We start from the raw sequence: 19,341 nt of genomic DNA, 5'->3' as shown, positions 1-19,341 counted from the left end.
CTCATCTTAGAATTAAAAATACAGAAGATAATACAATACGTAATATTAAAATGACAAATCAGTTATCGGTGAATTCCTCCGAAAGACCTACATAATTACACTTTTAAAAAGGAAACTTAGAATCTCGCTCATTTTTGTTTTACATTTGATTATAACAAAATGTCCAGAAGTGATTAAAACTGAAGAAAAATAACAATCTTATGCATCTCTTCCAGGAAATACACCCACAACCGATTTTATGAAAGCATAAAGTATCGACAAGTTAAAAAAAAACATTAAACAATTAGTGATGAGAAAAATAATATCAAATCTACTTTATTATTAACTAAATTATTCTTAATTTTTTATAAATAAATATATAAAATTGAATCAAACCCGATAACTTTTCAACTCATAAAAACTCATGTTACACGTAAAACTGTAATAACTTGTATCCTAATGTAAAATAAAACGGCAACAATTATAGAATAGAATAGAAAAGTGTTTATTATTATTACATTCCAAAAGATCTTACCAAAAAATTTAAAAAAAAGTTAAATGCTTAATGTACAATAACTTAAAACCCAAATAGCATGGACTGTAGTTCTTCCGCTGAGTTGGCTCAATATCTAATAAATTATCCTGTTTTACCAATTTAATGATTTGCTTTATGAACATATTTACTATAAGTTATTATTGAAAACATTAATTCAGGCCCTCAAAAAGTTATACCACACACTGTCAACAATGGTGATAATAAATCTCAACCGAAATTATAACACAGCTTCTAATATACTGTCTTACTTTAAAATTTTGCAATCTGGTATAGAAACATTATTTGCATACGAATTATTTCTATAAACATAAATCCAAATTTTTTAACATAGAATAGTAAATAAACAATTTGAGTAATGATCATTTTAATTTAAGGCATTTCAATAAATATTATCAACAATGGTGACAATAAATCTTAATTTGTAGCACAGCATAATATCTAATATGCTATCATATTTTAACAATTTAGTAATCTCTTAGATGAACATTATTTACATATTATTTATTTCTGCGCTCGCAGCAATTATATTGCTGCTCAGATATTTACATTGTGGCATCTTATTACTGTCGGAAATGATTGAAATAATTGAATTAATAATTCCCGAGGGGTCTAATTAAAGGAGCTTAAACTTTTGTTGTACTAATTAGAAGTCAGGACGGATTCGCACTCGTGCAGACTGAGATTCTTAAAGTTAATTCGAAAACCAAGTGAGATATAGTTAATTAAAAGTTAGGTTAGTTGGTGGGCTAACGAAGGCATAATGATAAAGGATGAGGTCGTAAATAAATAATAGGTAGTTCGGCTGAATATCTTCAGGCTGTTGTGGCCCGGATTGTTCGCTTATAGGGGTGAAACATGAACAAAATTTCTATTGCGAAAATCTCAACCCTCGTCCAGACTGAAAACAATGTTTTTGAATAACAATTTGTTTGGCAACAAAGAAAAAAAAAGAAGAAAGAAATGAAGAATGTATGGTATACAGAAAGCACTCGTGGAAGGAACGAATTGTGGCAATGAGCTTGCGACAGACCTAAATTTTGAGGAAGGTTTTAGAAATTCTAGAAAATTATTGCCATGAGATTTCCAAACAAAGATGTTTGTGATAGGTGAGAAAAGAACATGGAAAATAGATTTTAGGATATCCACTTTTTTAATCAATCTCAACAACAAATGGTTTGGTATATTTTCCAAAGTTTCGTTCCTGTTGTTTACATTTTTATAATTACTGGTTGTAACATCGGACAAAAATGTTGTGCTTTCATACCGAGTTGTCGATTAGTTTATATCCCGATCCCACGAAGTAATCACTAATTTCAAACTAATACTAAGATTCTGGTCGTAAGCACTTCCAGACTTGTTGTACATTGTCATTGTTTACCGCTTAAACAGGAAGAACATGGTTATTTTGGTTTCGCAACATCTTCGAAACAGTTTGTTAAAGAAGCCAGACGCAAAGTCAAGCTGTTGTGTAACGTTGTGTCGTCGTTTATAAAATGAGCCAAGCTTAAAAAAAGATTGAGAGGCATTGTGTGGCACTCTAAAAGTTAACAAATGAGAACCGACTTGTTATGGTTAGGTGGATGTGATTTTCATGCAGAATGCACAGTGATGAGTCCACCTCGCTAGCGGTTCTGGGTTCGAATTCCGGCATAGCATATACTTATAATTGGCAATAATATGTAAAAGATTGTAGAGTGATTTGACCCTTCGGGATGTTAGACCTTAACCTCCTGTATTACCGGGATCACTTTTTTTATGATGAGTGTTTTTATATTTATCACTTCGTATCACATAATTCTCGCATGACGTCCGTTGAATGTATTAAACGGTCAAGAATAAAGCTCTAAGATGTGTTTAAATGCACCCATATCCCATCATCGGACATATTATGTTCAGTAATAAATAATAACTGATGAATTTCCTTTAAAAAAAACTTTTTGGAAATTTATTGATAATTAAGAAGATTCACTAGTTTTTGTGGTCCGCTTGACCAATTAATATCTTTCAATTAATTAAGGTTTTCAGTTGATGTAAAAAAGTCAGTTTCACGAACGGGATTCGAACCCACGATCTTCGGCTAGATACGCCGCTGCTCTACCACTTGAGGTATCGTGACCTCGATACACTCGGACACTAACTTCCCATCGCAACCCTACCCCCTTGAATTTTCCCTCATTTTTGTCATTTTTCAAATGTCGTGTAATCTCGAATCCCGCTCGTGACACTGACATTTTTATCTCAACTAAAAACCTCAATTAATTGGAAGATATTAAGAAGATTATGCGGACGAACACCAAATTATAATTTGAAGACCGGATGAACATTGTAGTCAAGAATGTTTTCCCATGATGATGTCTGTTACATTATTCAAGTTCAACCGTAATTTTGAATCCATATCCAATTATTTATAAAACAGCTTTAAAAAATTAGTATACCTAAAATGTCTACAACCTTTTCTAATCCAATACACGTATAACAACCTTTCAAATTCTATGGTAAAAACGAAAATTAGTTACTATCTGTTTGGATGTATCATTTTACTTATTTTTTTACAATGGTAAACTTCTCAAAGTATATAACAAAACAAAAGGGCCTAAGTAGTTCACTAATTGTTTAATATTTAAGATATTTTTTGATGTTTTTCCAGCCTAATAAATAATTTTCTTGTCTTCAGAGACTTAGTGAAAAATGGCAGGAAAGGTTTTTTACTGTGAACTCCGAACAAGTCGATACTGCCTGTCAATTTTCCCGAGGGCTTGAAGATTTAACGCTGATTTTACGTTCTGGCCGGGCGTCCGTGGTTCACTCTTTCATAAATTTCCGGAACGTCAGAAGATATTACCGGCAGTCAATGTATTATTTCTTTTTATTCTTTCTACCTTTTTCATCTCAAATAACGGAGAAGGGGTTTGAGAAAACAAGCCAATTTTAGCCATATTTGAGCCTTTGTTTGTTCGAACAGGAGAGAAAAACAAATAATTGGGCGATATAATGGTATAATTCTCTTTATCCGTATGACCCAATAAAAGTTCCTCTTCGATTCCCATCCCGTTCTTAGAATCTAACGCTCAGAAAATAAGTCGTCCAGGGAACGAGAACATCTCGACAAATTAACTTAGCTGACTGAAGAGCAAACTATTCCAAGAGAAGTGAGCCGGATTGTTTTAAGAAGGTGAGAACTTAATTAGAACGATCTCAGATTTTATGTCCTAGTTACTTTAGTGTAAACCATCAGTAATAGTTTTCAAATTTCTTACCAGTCTTGTTGCATAATTTATTGATGCTTAAATCAATATGAACTATAATATAAAAACTTGCGCTCTTTTAAAAGTTTTAGTTTCTTTCTCTGATATTACCGCAACCAACAAATGCGATTATCAACATCTTCCGTTTACAGCCAATTCATGGATATTGTAAATATGAGCTAGAACTGAAGAAAATACTATAACTGCTAGGTTTTTTACGGATAAAAGATCGCCTTGCCAAAACAACGTTTCTATAATTCTACGTCGTGTGTAAAGTAACGGGCATTCAACAGGACCGTATTAATTTATTATTCTCAAGGCCGGTTTAAATCAAAACCGAGGATCTTAGAACAAATATTTTGCCTCTAATATAATTCCCTTGTTGCAAGCCGAGTAAACATCCTCCTGGAGCCTCCTCTAACGGCAAGTCTGGAATAGAGATCAATATCGGCACACTGTTTGTAGAGTGGGATACAAACCGAATTTAACACTGATGGTAATTTTGTTTGACAGTTCGAAACGACAATGAACAATGGACCTGGGAAAACCTGTTAGTATTTTGTATAGGCTTGTACGGCAAACTCTGAATATTTCCCGTTTGCTTCCTCATTTTGGTCGAGGAGAGGTGAATCGCACTTTTGCCCTTTGTCCCGGGTTGTGTTTATTCATGATTTTCTATACAGTGGTTTTAAGGTATGGATTGTGCCCGGCCGGGGAATTAGGGCATCGGCATAGACGAAATGGTCTGTTAAATATGTAGGTTTATGTTATAACTGACAGTGATAAATGATTATCCATTACTACGCATTTATTATTTGAATAGCATGTAAGTTAACTGTCACAAGGCTGTGAAGTCTCGAAAATCTAAAAATTACTCAAAATTTTGATTATTACTGACAAGCACATCTATGAGACGCTCAGTAATCCGTGTTGTTTAGGTGGTCGGGTGTTCACGGATAAAACGAAAACTGTTGTGCTGATCATCCACTCCAAATGGAACAATGATCGAATCAATCGTTCATAACAAAAAATACATGATCACATATTAACAAGTTGAAATACCACAAAAATACACTTTCAATGTTTTTGTGATACTTGTTCATTTCATTTAATAACAGGGTTAATACATTGAGTACGAAAGCACTTTCACATTTCACGGCGCGGAACGATGCTAAGCCCTCATGACGTGGGGTCGTTGCGTTCGGTCACTTTCGGACGCCGTGTTTTTAAGACGTCTGCATTTTTTTTTACGAGGGTTCGCAACTACAGATTTCATATCAAACCTCAGGGTGCCGGTGTTTTTGAATAAAAGCCCATTTATAAGTATGTCGGGTTCGAATGCAGGGCCGCTGGATTCGAACCCGGGAACTTTACCTTACAGTGATGAGCGCCGTGTCAACCCCTAAACCGATGCGGCCACCTACGCCCCCGTCTGAATTATTATGGCCCCACAAATGAATATTATAGTTATTGAAATAAAATTACTACAGGAAATGTAATATATTTTATTTTATAATATATTTTAATAGAATGTAAGGGGGGCGTCGGTGGCCGCAACGGTTTCGGCGACCATCTAAACAACACGGATTACTGAGTGTCTCATAGAAGGGCTTGTCAGTAATAATCAAAATTTTGAGTAATTTTTAGATTTTCGAGATTTCACAGACTTGTGACAGTTAACTTACATGCTATTCAAATAATAAATGCGTGTAATGGATAATCATTTATCACTGTCAGTTATAAGATCAACCTACATATTTAACAGCCCATTTCGTCTGTGCCGATGCCCTATTTCCCCGGCCGGACACAATCCATACCTTAAAACCACTGTATAGAAAATCATGAATAAACACAACCCGTGACAAAGGGCAAAAGTGCGATTCACCTCTCCTCGACCAAAATGTCGAAACGGGAAATATTCAGTTTGCCGTACAGGCCTATACAAAATACTAACCGGTTTCCCTGCATTCGAACCCAACATACTTACAAATTTGCTTTTTTTCAAAAACACCGGCACCCCGAGGGTTGACATAACCTCTGCTGTTGAAAACCCTCAAAAAAAAAAAAAAAAAAAAAAAAAAAAAAAAAAAAAAAAAAAAAAAAAAAAAAAAAAAAAAAAAAAAAAAAGAAGGTAGGCAGATTAAAATGATCGGAAACGACGAAACATGTTCATCGTCCGCAGTCGCCAATAGGAAAACTTTCTTTTACAAAAAAACTATTTAAAACATGATCATCTGAAATACCGTCTGCTCTGTACGAATAGAACGGACTTATGAACTGACGATTTAGTTTTTTTTAATGATTAGAAAGAATGCTACTAGTGTGTTTAAACAATTATGATATAAAATTCAAGTGATAAACATGATTTTAAGCAAGAGAGATTCTTATGTCAAAATGGGCTGAATTAATTAAAACAATAAAATGCTTTTATTTAAGAGTACGATTATGTATTATCTTTTTCGTGCCGTTGTAAAATTTAAATACATTTTTTAGTAGCAGTAATACTTTTAACACAAAAAAAGTTTATTTCTTTCACTGTTGAATTATTCCATTCTGTACCGTTCCCATTGTATATCCTCAAAATGGAAATTGTTATCTAGACGCGTTGTTGTAATGAACAGAAACGCCTAACAACTTTTCCCAAGGTGCCGTGTATGAGGCATTGTGGTGAATCGAACCGCGTATGTGATAAATGGAGTGACGGTAGCTCTACACTTCTCAGTTCTGATCTTTCTTTGAAGTTAATTATTCAAAAGTAAAATTTCACTATAAAAACCGTTATCTAGATGCGATGTTATAAAGTACAGAAACGTCTGACAACTTTTCCGAAGGTGTCGTCGATCAGGAAATGGGGCGAAACGAACCGACTATGTGACAAACTGCTCAGTCAAGGTCTACCTTCCAAGTTAAATTATTCGAAAATAAAATCACACCGTAAGCAGTTTTCGGTTAAAAATAGAGCTAACAAACAGGACGGATTGCAAAATACAATAGATAGAAAACAGAAAAATATTTTAAGGTTAATAACTTTAAAAATCTATCATCGTTATGTATGTATGTATGTATGTATCCCAATTAATTATTATTTATATCTAATGTTTTTGGTTGAGATGAAAAATTTGTGTCACGAGCGGGATGCGAACCGACGATCTTCGGCTACATACACCACTGTACCAATTGAGCTATCGTGACTTCGAACCCCTCGGACACCAACTCTCCATCTCAACCTGCAACCGTTCGAATTTTCTCACTTTTTGCCATATTTTCATTTCCTTCAGTTGTGATGGGGAGTTGGTGCCCGAGGGGATCGGGAGTCGTATGTACAGTTTATATTACATTTAAGCACACACAGAGAGAGAGAGAGAGAGAGAGAGAGAGAGAGAGAGAGAGAGAGAGAGAGAGAGAGAGNAATGGAACACAGAAACAGTGAGGAAGAGAGAATAAGGGATCAAGGGATGAAAGAGAGAGAGAGAGAGAGAGAGAGAGAGAGAGAGAGAGAGAGAGAGAAAGAGAGAGATAGTTTAACGACGTTCGTAAACAAATTCTTACCTGTTAATGATTAAATAACATAATATATAATGTTCGGAAGCGAGAGCATAGAGCTGAGATTGTACAACATTACTTACCGACATACCACGTGCATTTACGAATATTTATACGAAATAAATCTCTAATATCTTTGCATTAGCTGTTTGTAAGGCAGCTCGGCAAGATACATGGTAAAAAATTAGAAATACATTGGAAAAGTAAAGGCAACGTCCTGTTGTCTTGAAATTATGCATATGGAGTTTGTTTTCACTCATAACGACTAACAAATTTCACAAAACTTTTAATATTAAATCTGTAATCTTTGGAACGCCGCATGTAGCGGATATCAATTTGCGGATTTGCAATTGAAAGTATCTATGCAAAATAAATAAGTAAATATAATACATTTTAGAAATATATTAGCATTGGCCAGACAAAAATAGAATCAATATGAGGGATACAAATAAAAACAATAATACGGCAGAAACAGAAAAGGCACTTCCCATTTAAAGATTTTTAATATGTATTTTAGTTATTTCTGTTTATATTTTTGGAATTGTTCTTCCGTTTGTCTTAAAATCGATGGCTATATAGTTTGTTTTTATATAACGAACAGCAAACAAATATCTCAAACCTTTTAATAATTAAATTCCGGTAGTCTTTGAAAGACGGCATGCACCTAATAGTGTTCATTAGATGTTGTAATGTTTGACTTGTTAATTAATAATATTTATGCAAGATAAATTTCATTCCTGTAATGGAATCACTGGTCGCTTTCTCTACTGTACTATGGCAAACCGCACCCATTCTACTCGTATATTTACAAGCCCTGAATGTGTGGTTCTAGAATTTCTCTTAAGTATACTCCAGAGACTACTTCTTTGATGATTTTAAAGACTACCGTTTAAATGACCAATGAACTCGAAGAAACGTGTTCGAATCGATCACTGTGCGTGTCTGTAATTGTCGCCGAGGATTAATATTCGGAGGGGAGCTAGATAAGCGAGTTTTCTTCCCAGAGTTGGCGCATGTACTGGCGCATAGAGCAGGAAGGGGGTGAAGCCGAGGGCATTGGCGAGGGAGGGGGTGGTTTGTTTGGCACCCCTCCGCCAGTACCACATCGACTTCCACCCCCATCTATGTCATCGTAGGGAGGCCCGACGGACCCATACGAAACATGAATATCATAGGTGAGTCGCTGACATTTCCATCCGGCTTCTCGGACATGCATTTTTGTGCTGGTTCACGATTTGTGAATGGTGTTCGGACAAATTTGGCCTACTGGCGCGCATGCGTCGCACGACGCGCCAAATTCTGCGTTTCCGCAGCGGTGCCTGTGAAGAGTTCAACTCTCCGGGCTTGCCGAGGTTGACCTAGTTTTCTCGGGCCTTCTCTTCTTTCCGGCAAGTTCTCTCACCGACCGACGGAAACTTGATTCGCCCTCTAAATTGCACTTAAATCGCACTTAAGAAGGCTTTGGAGGAGCGTTCCTCCCCCGTCTTAACAAACGTTCTAACTTTCTTTCTTTTCTTTTCAAGAAAAACAAACGAAAATGTTTTACTTTAGTGTGTGTACGATTGTTCCCCCTTCTAGCTAGGCAATCAAAGAAACTTAACTTCGTAAGTATATAAGAATTTTTTTACTTCTACGTATAATTTGGCTTATTCACAGATTTAAAAGTTTCTGTGTAAGGTTTAGTCAGTCAATACAACAGTAAGTTTTTAGAAGAAATAATATAGTATATTATCCGCACACATTCGTTGCTGGTATTTCGCGACCCTTGCATACGTTCCATCCAGTAAGCTGTCGACAGCTGTCATATCAGCCTCGAGCGCGTACGTGATATAAACTCCAGCTCATTTTTAAAATTTACGTTCCTATGAAATATGTGATTTCCTTTACCCTTTAAGCAAAGTATTAGTCTATGTCAGAGCAGGTGGGAATCTGATATATTAACCTACTACTCCCTGGCACACCATAAATTCGCCGAGTAGCACTGAATTTTAAAGACCGAGCTTCTAGTGTCTATCACCTAGTCCTCAAGAAAATTAGACCGTACACCATTCCACCGTACTAGATCGATGAAGATATATCGGCTTAGAATTTTAATTCAGGATCACGTGTTTGACTCGGAGCGATTCGAGAAAAATCCAGAATCTGTAAGGTTGGTTAAATTGCCCCTAAAACCTTTGATCTGATTCTCATGCTACGTGAACACTAAAATCTAATCGAAAGCTCCTGCACGGAAAAGAAAACAATCGAACTCAGCCAGGTTGTATAAGTTATTTTACTGTCGTTACCACCACACTAAGGTCGTTCTCGTGTTCCTATATGGGTTAGAGATCTAATTAGTAAGTACACTGATTTTTTTAAATAATGTGTGTGATTATCTATAAGTTATATATGTACGGTAGTTCGGAGGAGTTGTTGAGAAAAACTGTATAGTTCTTCTAAGAAAAACCTCCGACAATGCCTAAATCCGACATTCTCGTATTTGACACGTTTAGAGGCAGTAAACATTTAAACCTGACTCTTGGGTCTTTACAGCCGCAATTTAATATTTAACCCCATTTATTAACTTACTATAAGCTGATATTGACTAAAAAAACTTATTAATGTTTGCAATATCGTCCATTGCACTAATAGAAAATCGAATTATTTTATTTACAAACGCGTTGACGTTAGGCAAGCTTTTAATGTTGTATGTAGTTTTTCTGTGATTTTATGAAAATGCTGTTTAAAAAGCTGATTGATAGATGGAATTTTTGTTTTTTTGATATACGTACAAAGTATTAGTTTTTGTTCTTTGTTGAATCTCCAATCTATTTTATGAAAGTTACATTATAACGTAACTTTTTGGCCTGAGTTTCTAGGAGGATGAGGCATGCGGAAGGCTATTTCAAACGCTACTTACTGTTCTTTTTTTATTATTTGTATTATTATTGACAATTTATTTAGTTCACTATGCGTCTTTATATGCAATAACATTACAATTGCACCATTTCGCTATTCATGAGAGTGGTGTCCTTTAGAAAATCCAAGTTGAATAAATTAGGCCGTTTAAAATAGTAGTTTGTTATAATGTTTCATGTTTTAACTTTCTGTTTGACGAAGGCTGATTTAGAGCTACACTCCAATTTTATATTGCAAACGACAGATTTTTATTAGCGATCGTCTAGCATGTATGATCTATTTTTAATTTTACATCTTTTTTTCATTATAACTTTTAAAAGGCTAAAAGAAAATTTTACCAGTTCAGTTTCAACTTACTTTTAACAATTTTAAAGCACTATGCTGTGATTTAAGTCTTTAATGAAATTATGTCTAAAGTAGCTCTACAGCAATGTTACGCACCAACTCATCTACTGGCAATATCGAAAGTTCTAAAGTGAAATTGAGTTAGATTAATAAAAAAAGAAGTGTTTTTTTACTGAGCTTAAAGCTTTGTGTCATATCGGTTGGGAATAAAACAATATGAGAAATTTCCTTTCAAAAATAACCCAGAGGTAAAAATACTCCAGTTCCTTTTTTCACTGAACCTTTCAGATGTTACAGTTTAGGGCAGGAAACATTTTTTTAAGTAATGAATTTCAGCTGATAATACTTTTTTCGAGGCTCAGGAATAAAATTTGATAAAAGAAATAAAAACAAGTCAGTTCAACGTAATGACTAATTAAATTCACTAGTTTCGTGGTCTGCTTGACCGATTAATATCTTACAATTAATTAAGGTTTTCAATTGAGATAAAAAAGTCGAATCCCGCTCGTGCCATTGACATTTTTATCTCAACTGAAAACCTTAATTAATTGTAAGGTAATGACTAATGCCCTCCGTGCAGTTATTAGTCTGTTAAATAGTTGTCACAGTGATATCAATAGCAGTATCAACCACGGTATGTATGTGATAACGTATAAAAGTGACAATCTGCTTGAAGGGAATGGAATAGATGGTAAATCATGATAGAATATGATGAAACGTTTATTTGGTAGTGTATTTCCGCTCACATATGGTTTCCGTGTCTCAGTTTTGGAATGAAAATGGGCATTTAAATAAGTATCCATCCTTCAATGAAAAAATATATTCGGAAACGTTTAAAGAAAACAATCATTCGCTACGTAAACGTGCGTAGCTAAACTTCGTCAAAACTTCGTTTTAATTTTAATCAATTCGGTTGGGATAGATTATTAATAGTACCCTCTTATAATCTAGGGTTGCTTAAGGTGTTAAGTAGAACTTGATAATGCTCAATTGTAGTTGTAAGTTCAGTGCAGGCGAACAAAGAACATCGTTCATTGTCAATTGAAATATTTCATCACCTAGATTATTGCAGAAGGAATGTAATCCTCGTAAAATCCAACTTCCTATTGGAATCGATAAGCATTAACGGTAAAGAAATAAATCAAGGATTCTACAATACAGCTTTATCTTATTGTAACATCGATTTATAAAGATTAGGGAGTAAGATTACACATCTGTACATTGTTCTAATCCTCAAAGGTGTAAGGAGACATTTTCACGTGCTGCCTAACCTATTGAGGATGTGATTGTTGAAGGATTTGGTCTATTTCGGTCTTGTCCTATCTTCTGTGTTTTGGTCTTGATTGGGTTTGATCGTTTTGTACGTGGCTAATCCATATTATAAACCTGAAATGAATGGGAGAGCGAACTACTAAATACTTTATTAAATATGTTTTTAGTGTAATAAATCAATAATCGCATTTTGTGATGTCGACTGGAGTCACCCCCTGTTTCCTGCCTGTCCCCAAATGCGTTAAATATATTTTTATGATTACGGCCTTTATTACAGTAATAAGTGCTGAAGACTGACCATCACTAAATTCAATAATATATTTTATTGTTTTCAATTCATGAATTTTGTTGTTTTCTTATGTTTTAATCTGTTGAGAGCCACCGGGCATAACTTGTCAAGGAATCATCAAGAATTTCATCCGCGCTTGCTTATTTCTTTAATGACAATGAAATTAGTCGAACTTTGGTTTGTTGCCAAGCACTTCTTACGGTTTGAAATTGTTCAACGTTGATCGGTCACAAATTTTGAATTTCAACATCTAACGACCGATTATGGGGCTGTAAAGTCCAATTATGTTGAAGTGACCGAACAACTTACCATAGTAGGTAAAAAACATTTTTTAAGCAAGACACAAGGTTGCTATTCGATTGTCCCACCCAAAAACACCCTAAATTATTTTTTTAAATTAATTCAAAAAATAAATTTTCGTCTTCCAAATGGCTTCATTATCTTTTTCAAAAATACGTGATAACCTTTGAACGAATATATATATACCAACAGAAATTTTAGGAGGGTTAGGACCGTGAAACCACAACTTATGGCACAAACTTCTGCTTCGTAAGTAAATTAGAATCGGACAAATAAATTGAAACTGTTTTAAAGGTGTTTTTTAATTGTTAAAATGTTTCTAACCTACTTCATTGAAAGCGTAGTTTGGTTTTTGTAACGTTTTGTATATTTGTTATCATTCAATACCATACTATGACCGTTTTTCTTATCCTAGATAAAAGCTGCTATGTAATAACCTTGAACCTTGAAGCATATGCATAACCAAGGCGGAAAAAGATACTAAAAAGATGATACTTAAAATTCACTAAATTTCAGAAAAAGGTCAAGAGAAAAGCTAAAATTACATAATTATATTAATCTCATAGGGTCCATTGGTAAAAACGCTTGGACACGTGTCAAATATGTTTCGGCTTAACATCACCAAAAAAACTTTTGATTAAAATCGTTGATCCCTCGTCGATAGATCCCATCGTCCATACTCGTCAGTATCAGTGTAATTTTAAAATTGACATCTTCCAGTTTTAAAGTTTGCGATGGCATCACTGTACATAGGGTAGAATAGGTCTCTTTTTGGATTTTCAGGATTGGACAAAATCAACAACTTTTATTTCTTAATTACTATTCAATTCATGACATTTCTTCTCACAATCTACCTACACGATTGAATAATCGTTACAGCTAGTGAAATGTCCACAGTAATCCTCTCGTTAATTATCCGTAAGAAGTTCCAGGCGTCATCGCTTGTCAGTGATAACCGGGAGGAAATTGAACATACATAAATTTCAAAACAGCAAATGGTTTATTGGTACTTGCTTAAAGGAAGTAGTGTGTTAACTGTTTTAAAATGAGACCTATTCGTCTTTATGCTAGACATTCCAATTGCACGACTCATCGTAGGATTCCCTAACAGGGAGGAATGGAAGGATGCCGGACGGGAACATATTGCCTGAAATCCAATATCATTCGCTTAGACCCCTAAAGAGACCACACTAGATTCATCGCTGTTGTGACTCGGCCGGTGCCCACCTGATTGATGCTGCCCATTACTCTGTAGAACATCCTCTAAACTATTTGTCTGTTCTACGCAGGTGCGTTTTAGATTTTTTCCAAGTTATCGCTGACGACTTTATCTCAACTGGAGCACACGCTCCTAACAGTTTTTATGCTTTTTTGTACTTATTTGAACAGGAGACACGGACATTAATCATATATGCATTAAGTTGTAGCGCATGAAATGCTTTTGTTACCTTTCTTTTCAAAATTCCAATAGGTAAGATTGTTGACAAACAACAATATTAAAAAAAAGCTTTTAAAATAACGTTTACCACAAAAGTTAGCATATTTATAAAACACCATGGAAGAATTGCAAAACATGAAAATTGATTTTGATAAACGAACAGAAATAGAAAGAACAGATGGTTTGACAAATTTCGACTACCTCGGTAGGCCAAATAGTTAAACAACGGAAACGTTCTGGATTTGGTAAAAGAGCTGTTTACAGGCATTTTAAGGAGACCAAAAGTTTGGAATTCTAATCTGATAACCAAAATTTGGATGGGCTAATGTTGAAAAATCTCAATTTGATTATTTAATGAATGATAAACATTAAAAAATTGACGATAACAGTTTGGTGGACTATTTCTATAAAAACAAGTTGTGCAAGTGAAATGTGCCTATTTTTGCGTCTTTAGGTCACCTGTGGTAAAAAATTAGTATTCCACTGTAACTGATGGTATGGACAGTGGTCGGATATAGATTAAACTTCAACATATTCCCTAACCTAGTCTCCACCTCAAAATTTTTATCAATATGGTTATGTAGTTGGGCTGACTTAACCGAATCTGAAAAGCTGGAAACATGTGTGCCGACGGAATTAACCGAGACCCAGTAGATTACTTGATTCGGCGAAACATGCTCTTCGCAAGTTGTACAACTGCAATCGACTAGGTTTCTTCACATTTTAGTTACTTGTGATAAACAGTGGGTATTATCCGATAACCATTGATCTGGACAGTTGTTGATTAGTGTTGAGAAAAATCAATACATGCCCGAATAAAGGTTAAACATCCAACAATTTGACGTTAACAGTTCGACGGTAGGATGGCTTAATCAAATTGAAACAGCTGGAACTAATATTGCCGAATTTATATGCCGAAATGCAGGCTAAACATTCACAGAATCTGAGATTACTTTTTGACTGAAGATGGTTGGGTTAATAAAACCTAAAAAGCTGGAAAAGCGATAATTAACCAAGACCTATTTGGTAATGTCATAATTGGAAACAGTTCACGTATAAAAAATTGGTAATACAGCCTTCCCAAGACTACGCCGGTGATCTAAAATTTCTAAACCACCAAAAAGTGATGATTATAGTTTGACGGATTAATCAAATCCAAAAAGCTGTAAACTTGGTTGGCGCAGGAATCAATCGAGTCCAGCTTTTTCCTAATTCGAAATATTATTTCCGATTTTGTTTTGGCATCGTTTGGCCTCATGTGATGTAAAATGCATATTACAAGACATTGCTTCCCATATACTCGGTTGTCCTAAAAAGGACAATGAGGATCTTTAACGTCCGCACCTAGACTATTCGGCCTTATCGGACGTTTTGATTCTCAAGATGAAAGCTGACGCACCTCCGCATACGACAGAAGGGTGTTACTGCCGCAGCGTTGGTCTAGAGGCAGCTCAGCCCTGTGGGGCCAAGACAACCTCGCGCCCCACTTGCCATTCCGAGTGGTCGGGTCCGCATTAATCATCAGACCGTATGCCGCGCGCATAGGGCTACCTAAGCCGAAATACATCAGCTCGGTCTCCCGCGCACTCCCAGAGTAGTGGGGCTTCCCTAGCGTAGAAACTACCGGGTCCGCTCCGGCCGCGGTTTTGTTTAAAGTGGAATTGCTAACCATCCCTAACCATATTACACGACAGTCAGACATATGGAAAATAATTGAATGAGATGTCCAAATCACAGTTGCCTCCCATAAAAACGTTGATTACAGTTTGGTGGAACTTGGCTGACTTATAGCACTGTTTTTTTTTGACAGTCGCCAGATAGTTACTTCAAAAAATAGTTTTCATTTTAGTCTGGCTAAAATTTTAAATGTAAAAATAATGGTTTCTTAGAACCTCCTCCCTAGAATCAACGATAACATCTAATTCCTATAAAGTTAGCCAGAAGTTCCTTTTCAATGGTGAGAGATATTGGTATTTACGAATAGATTTTATATTAACGACGTGCTAATTATTTAGAATTAATATTTTCTCTGGCATTTGACATGTTACAACCCAAGATTTTTGGGTTTTTCCTCCTGGCCGATTCTCTAAGATTGGGCTATTATTTGGTCGTTTCGTCTAAAATGTATCTGATGTTTATAACTAAGGTTACACAAACAAAACCTTGACATAATCTTCCGCTAATAAAATCGTGTAAATAATTTTAAAAATATCATTGTGATGTTTCAAGTTTTAGTCGAGAAGGGACTTGGAAAAGCGTTGTCGCTTACCCTTTCGACCAAAAAGTTGGCCAACAATATACTTCTTATCTTAAAAAAGAAATGTTTCTTTCCCTTTTTCGCACAGCCCGCTGGATGTTTCTATTGATTTGTTTCCAGGGTCTGAACGAGTTAGTTGTTAACAAAATCCCTTTGTGAAATCCTCCATGTTTCAAATCACTTGATGAAAAATCTGTTTCTCAAAGTGAAAAACGTTGTTGAAAGTATTCTCCTCGAAACCCACTTCATCGTTGTACAAGGACTAATTAGAAGCGTAGTGTTTCTAGATCGATGACTACTGTATACAGTAACTCGGAATTGTCATTTTTCATCCAGAAATACAATGGAATGTTTAATTTAAAAAACAATCGCTGAAATCCTTACACCTAATTTTCTTTTTTTTTTATAAATGAAACAATGTTTCGTGGGATCTGAAACGAGGCAAGTTCGAGATATTTGAGATGATGGCTTTCTTTTAATAACAAAAAACTAAGGACTTTCCAAATCATAATAAAGAAATATCTTAGGTAATTTTTTCTTTTAAAAAATTGTCCAATCAATATGTTGTTATTGAAGAATGTGCAGCTAAAGTTCAGTCTTTGAAACTGCCGGTTGATTGTTTGTTGCAACAATCGATTGCTATCGCTTTGTCGGCTATAAAGTTTGCTCTCGATGCTCAGCATGATTAATTACTACTTATTGAACTTTGTTGGCTGAGAAGTTAATCTGCCAGATCGTAATTAATATAATGCTTGTACAAGATTCCGCGCGTTTAATGAAAAAATTCCGGCCGTTTTTAAAAAAATATTTCATCTCTTGCAGGAGGAACGCGTAATTTCCGGGAAAAAGTTTAAATAAATAACTCTTTCGGCCACGGGATCGAATTTCGTCGGTGCGCGGATGAAAAACAATAACGGTCGATCCCCAGAGTGCACTTCAGCCTCGAATGAGGTCCTGTTCTGTATCTTCGACTCTTTCCAGGGCAATATTATGAAAATGGCACGGCCATGTATAGTCTATTATCAAAACCGGTAAAATGGAAAATGAGATTGGAATTATCTTTGTGCTATTTTTAAATTGTGGAGGAAAGGTGAAGAACCTTCTGTTTCGTCTTCTTTGATAATCCCAGTCAGCTTTTTTGTCCTTAGTAGTTATCCTGTTTGTTATGTTGGCCATTCCGTTTACTTTATTAACTATTTCTTTTTTTACATTATCTATGCTAAACGATATTACATTATTCACAAAGTGTGAACATTTTATTTACAGTAGGGTGACCGAATTCAAATGTTGCTTTTGTAGGTAATTCTTTTATACTTTTAACTACGAATCAATCGATAAATATTTCAGAACAAACATTGTTTTTTTAACCTTCACCTATGTAAGTTTGTATTCTTCTGGCATCTGATGGATCGATTGATTTTTGATTCAATATGTGTTCGCTCCTGGACATAAACAACTTAAACTGAAATATTTATGCTATCTTCCTCGCCCTTCTTTCCTTTTTATATAGTTTCAATAAAAATTTTGAAGCAAGGATTGTGAGTTTCCGATCACTTTATCGACTTACAGTCAATATAATCCTCTCCTCCTTGAAAGATAGGTGTATATAATTATTTATTAATAAAATGTTTATTTAACAAAGTAAACCAAGAGGTAGTTTTTCAGTATAACATAAATTTAAAATGTAATTAAACAGCCGTTGGACACTTACGATACTTTATCTTATTCAAGGTTTCTGTCCGTTCAAAATTAATTAATTTTTTCTGGATTAATCTTCCGTTGGATTTTACAAAACATCTTGTTACTTAAAATAATAATAGTGTCTTCTTTGGTCAGAAATGTCCGGATAAATTTAGTTATGTACAATACAAATACAAAAGAAAACTATGACTAAAATTGGTTGTAATAATTAAATTGTGAAACTAATTTGAATCTGTATCATCAACAAGGTATACAATAATTAACTAATTAATATTATTTTCATTTACATATTGAACGAATTCATGATCAATGAAATCCTGTTTCTTGGAATAAATTGAAGGAAATTTCTTACATATTAGGTACATGGCAGGAAAGTCGTACATATCCTCACATTACTTATAATTACACATTGAAAAGCTTAATTTCTTTTTTGTACATGTTTAAATAAAGTTCATTTCGCGAGAGCCCAGTCTGCAGTTAAAGTCTCCTGTTTAGATAAATCTAACATTTTAATTTTCCTCAATTACATCATAAAGACTGTAAAATTCTTGTGTCTTCCAGCACAAAAGTTAATTGAATCTACTACCATTTCAGTTTCCTTTAAGTTTCTTAAGCTTTTAATCTTTACAATATTTTAACAAATTAAATCCTTTAACTGCTACAAAGATCCCCACTAGCTCTTTCCTGTGTTGACAACCTAACCGCTGAGATAAATTCTAAGGTATTTACAGAATAATGGTCGAGTTTTACTGACAACATTTTGACATTTCAGAAAATAGAAATATATGTTTTTTCCAAATAATTCATGAGCTCAGTGTTATGTACCATAGAAATAACATCTGCTAAATTGTAAGTTAATATGCTGATAATATGGGTTAAAACACTACAGCTTATTATAGTTGTGTCTGTGGAGTTTTTTGTTTGTCTGCCGGTTTGAAAAAGCTGACTGCTATCACACAAGTACTCAATTTTATAGAATAGTTCACTAGTTTTCGTGGTCCGCTTGACCAATTAATAACATTAAATTAATTAAGGTTTTTAGTTGAGATAAAAAAATCAATGGTACGAGCGGGATTCGAACCCACCACCTTCGGCTTGATACGCCAATTGAAAAATGGCAAAAAGGAGGGAAAATTCAAAAGGTGGGGTTGAGATGGGAAGTTAGTTAGTGGATCGAAGTCACGATAGCTCAAGTGGTAGAGTAGCGGCGTATCAAGTCGAAGGTCGTGGGTTTGAATCCCGCTCGTACCATTGATTTTTTTATCTCAACTAAAAACTTTAATTTGTAGACTAGGTACCTTAAATGTGGTAAAATTGATTTTTTTGTTTGATTGTTTTGCAGAATTGGCATACTGCGAGGACTAAAGACATCCTCAACAGAATTATGTTGAAAATTTAGGGGAGATATTTGTTTATTTTTTCCGTTTCTTTATTATGTAGGAATTCGCGTTGCTCCTTTCGGCTTCCACTCTCGGTATCTTCCGCTAATGTTTTCGAGAAATCCATGTTTTAATTAAA

At 34.8% G+C, this 19,341-nt stretch overlaps 1 protein-coding gene across 7 annotated transcripts in view; it reads left to right on the top strand.

Annotated features, from left to right (window-relative positions):
* LOC106669290 (complexin-like) overlaps positions 1-19,341 on the top strand; it is a 340,082-nt gene that overhangs the window by 96,249 nt on the left and 224,492 nt on the right. Inside the window, exon 1 of one of the 7 annotated variants that reach the window (XM_024227162.1) lies at positions 8,049-8,498. The exons of the other annotated variants lie outside the window; for them this stretch is intronic. Within the exon in view, the coding sequence (XP_024082930.1) occupies positions 8,486-8,498 (13 nt within the window). The 5' untranslated portion in view covers positions 8,049-8,485. Of the gene's footprint in view, positions 1-8,048; positions 8,499-19,341 lie in introns of those variants that run through there. 7 annotated transcript variants of the gene reach the window in all.

This window comes from Cimex lectularius, unplaced genomic scaffold (assembly GCF_000648675.2).
Source record: "Cimex lectularius strain Harlan isolate CLEC.00 unplaced genomic scaffold, Clec_2.1 scaffold35, whole genome shotgun sequence".
NCBI classification, from domain to species: domain Eukaryota; kingdom Metazoa; phylum Arthropoda; class Insecta; order Hemiptera; family Cimicidae; genus Cimex; species Cimex lectularius.
The sequence above is the reverse complement of the archived record's forward strand: the minus strand, read 5'-3'. Positions and strand labels throughout refer to the sequence as shown.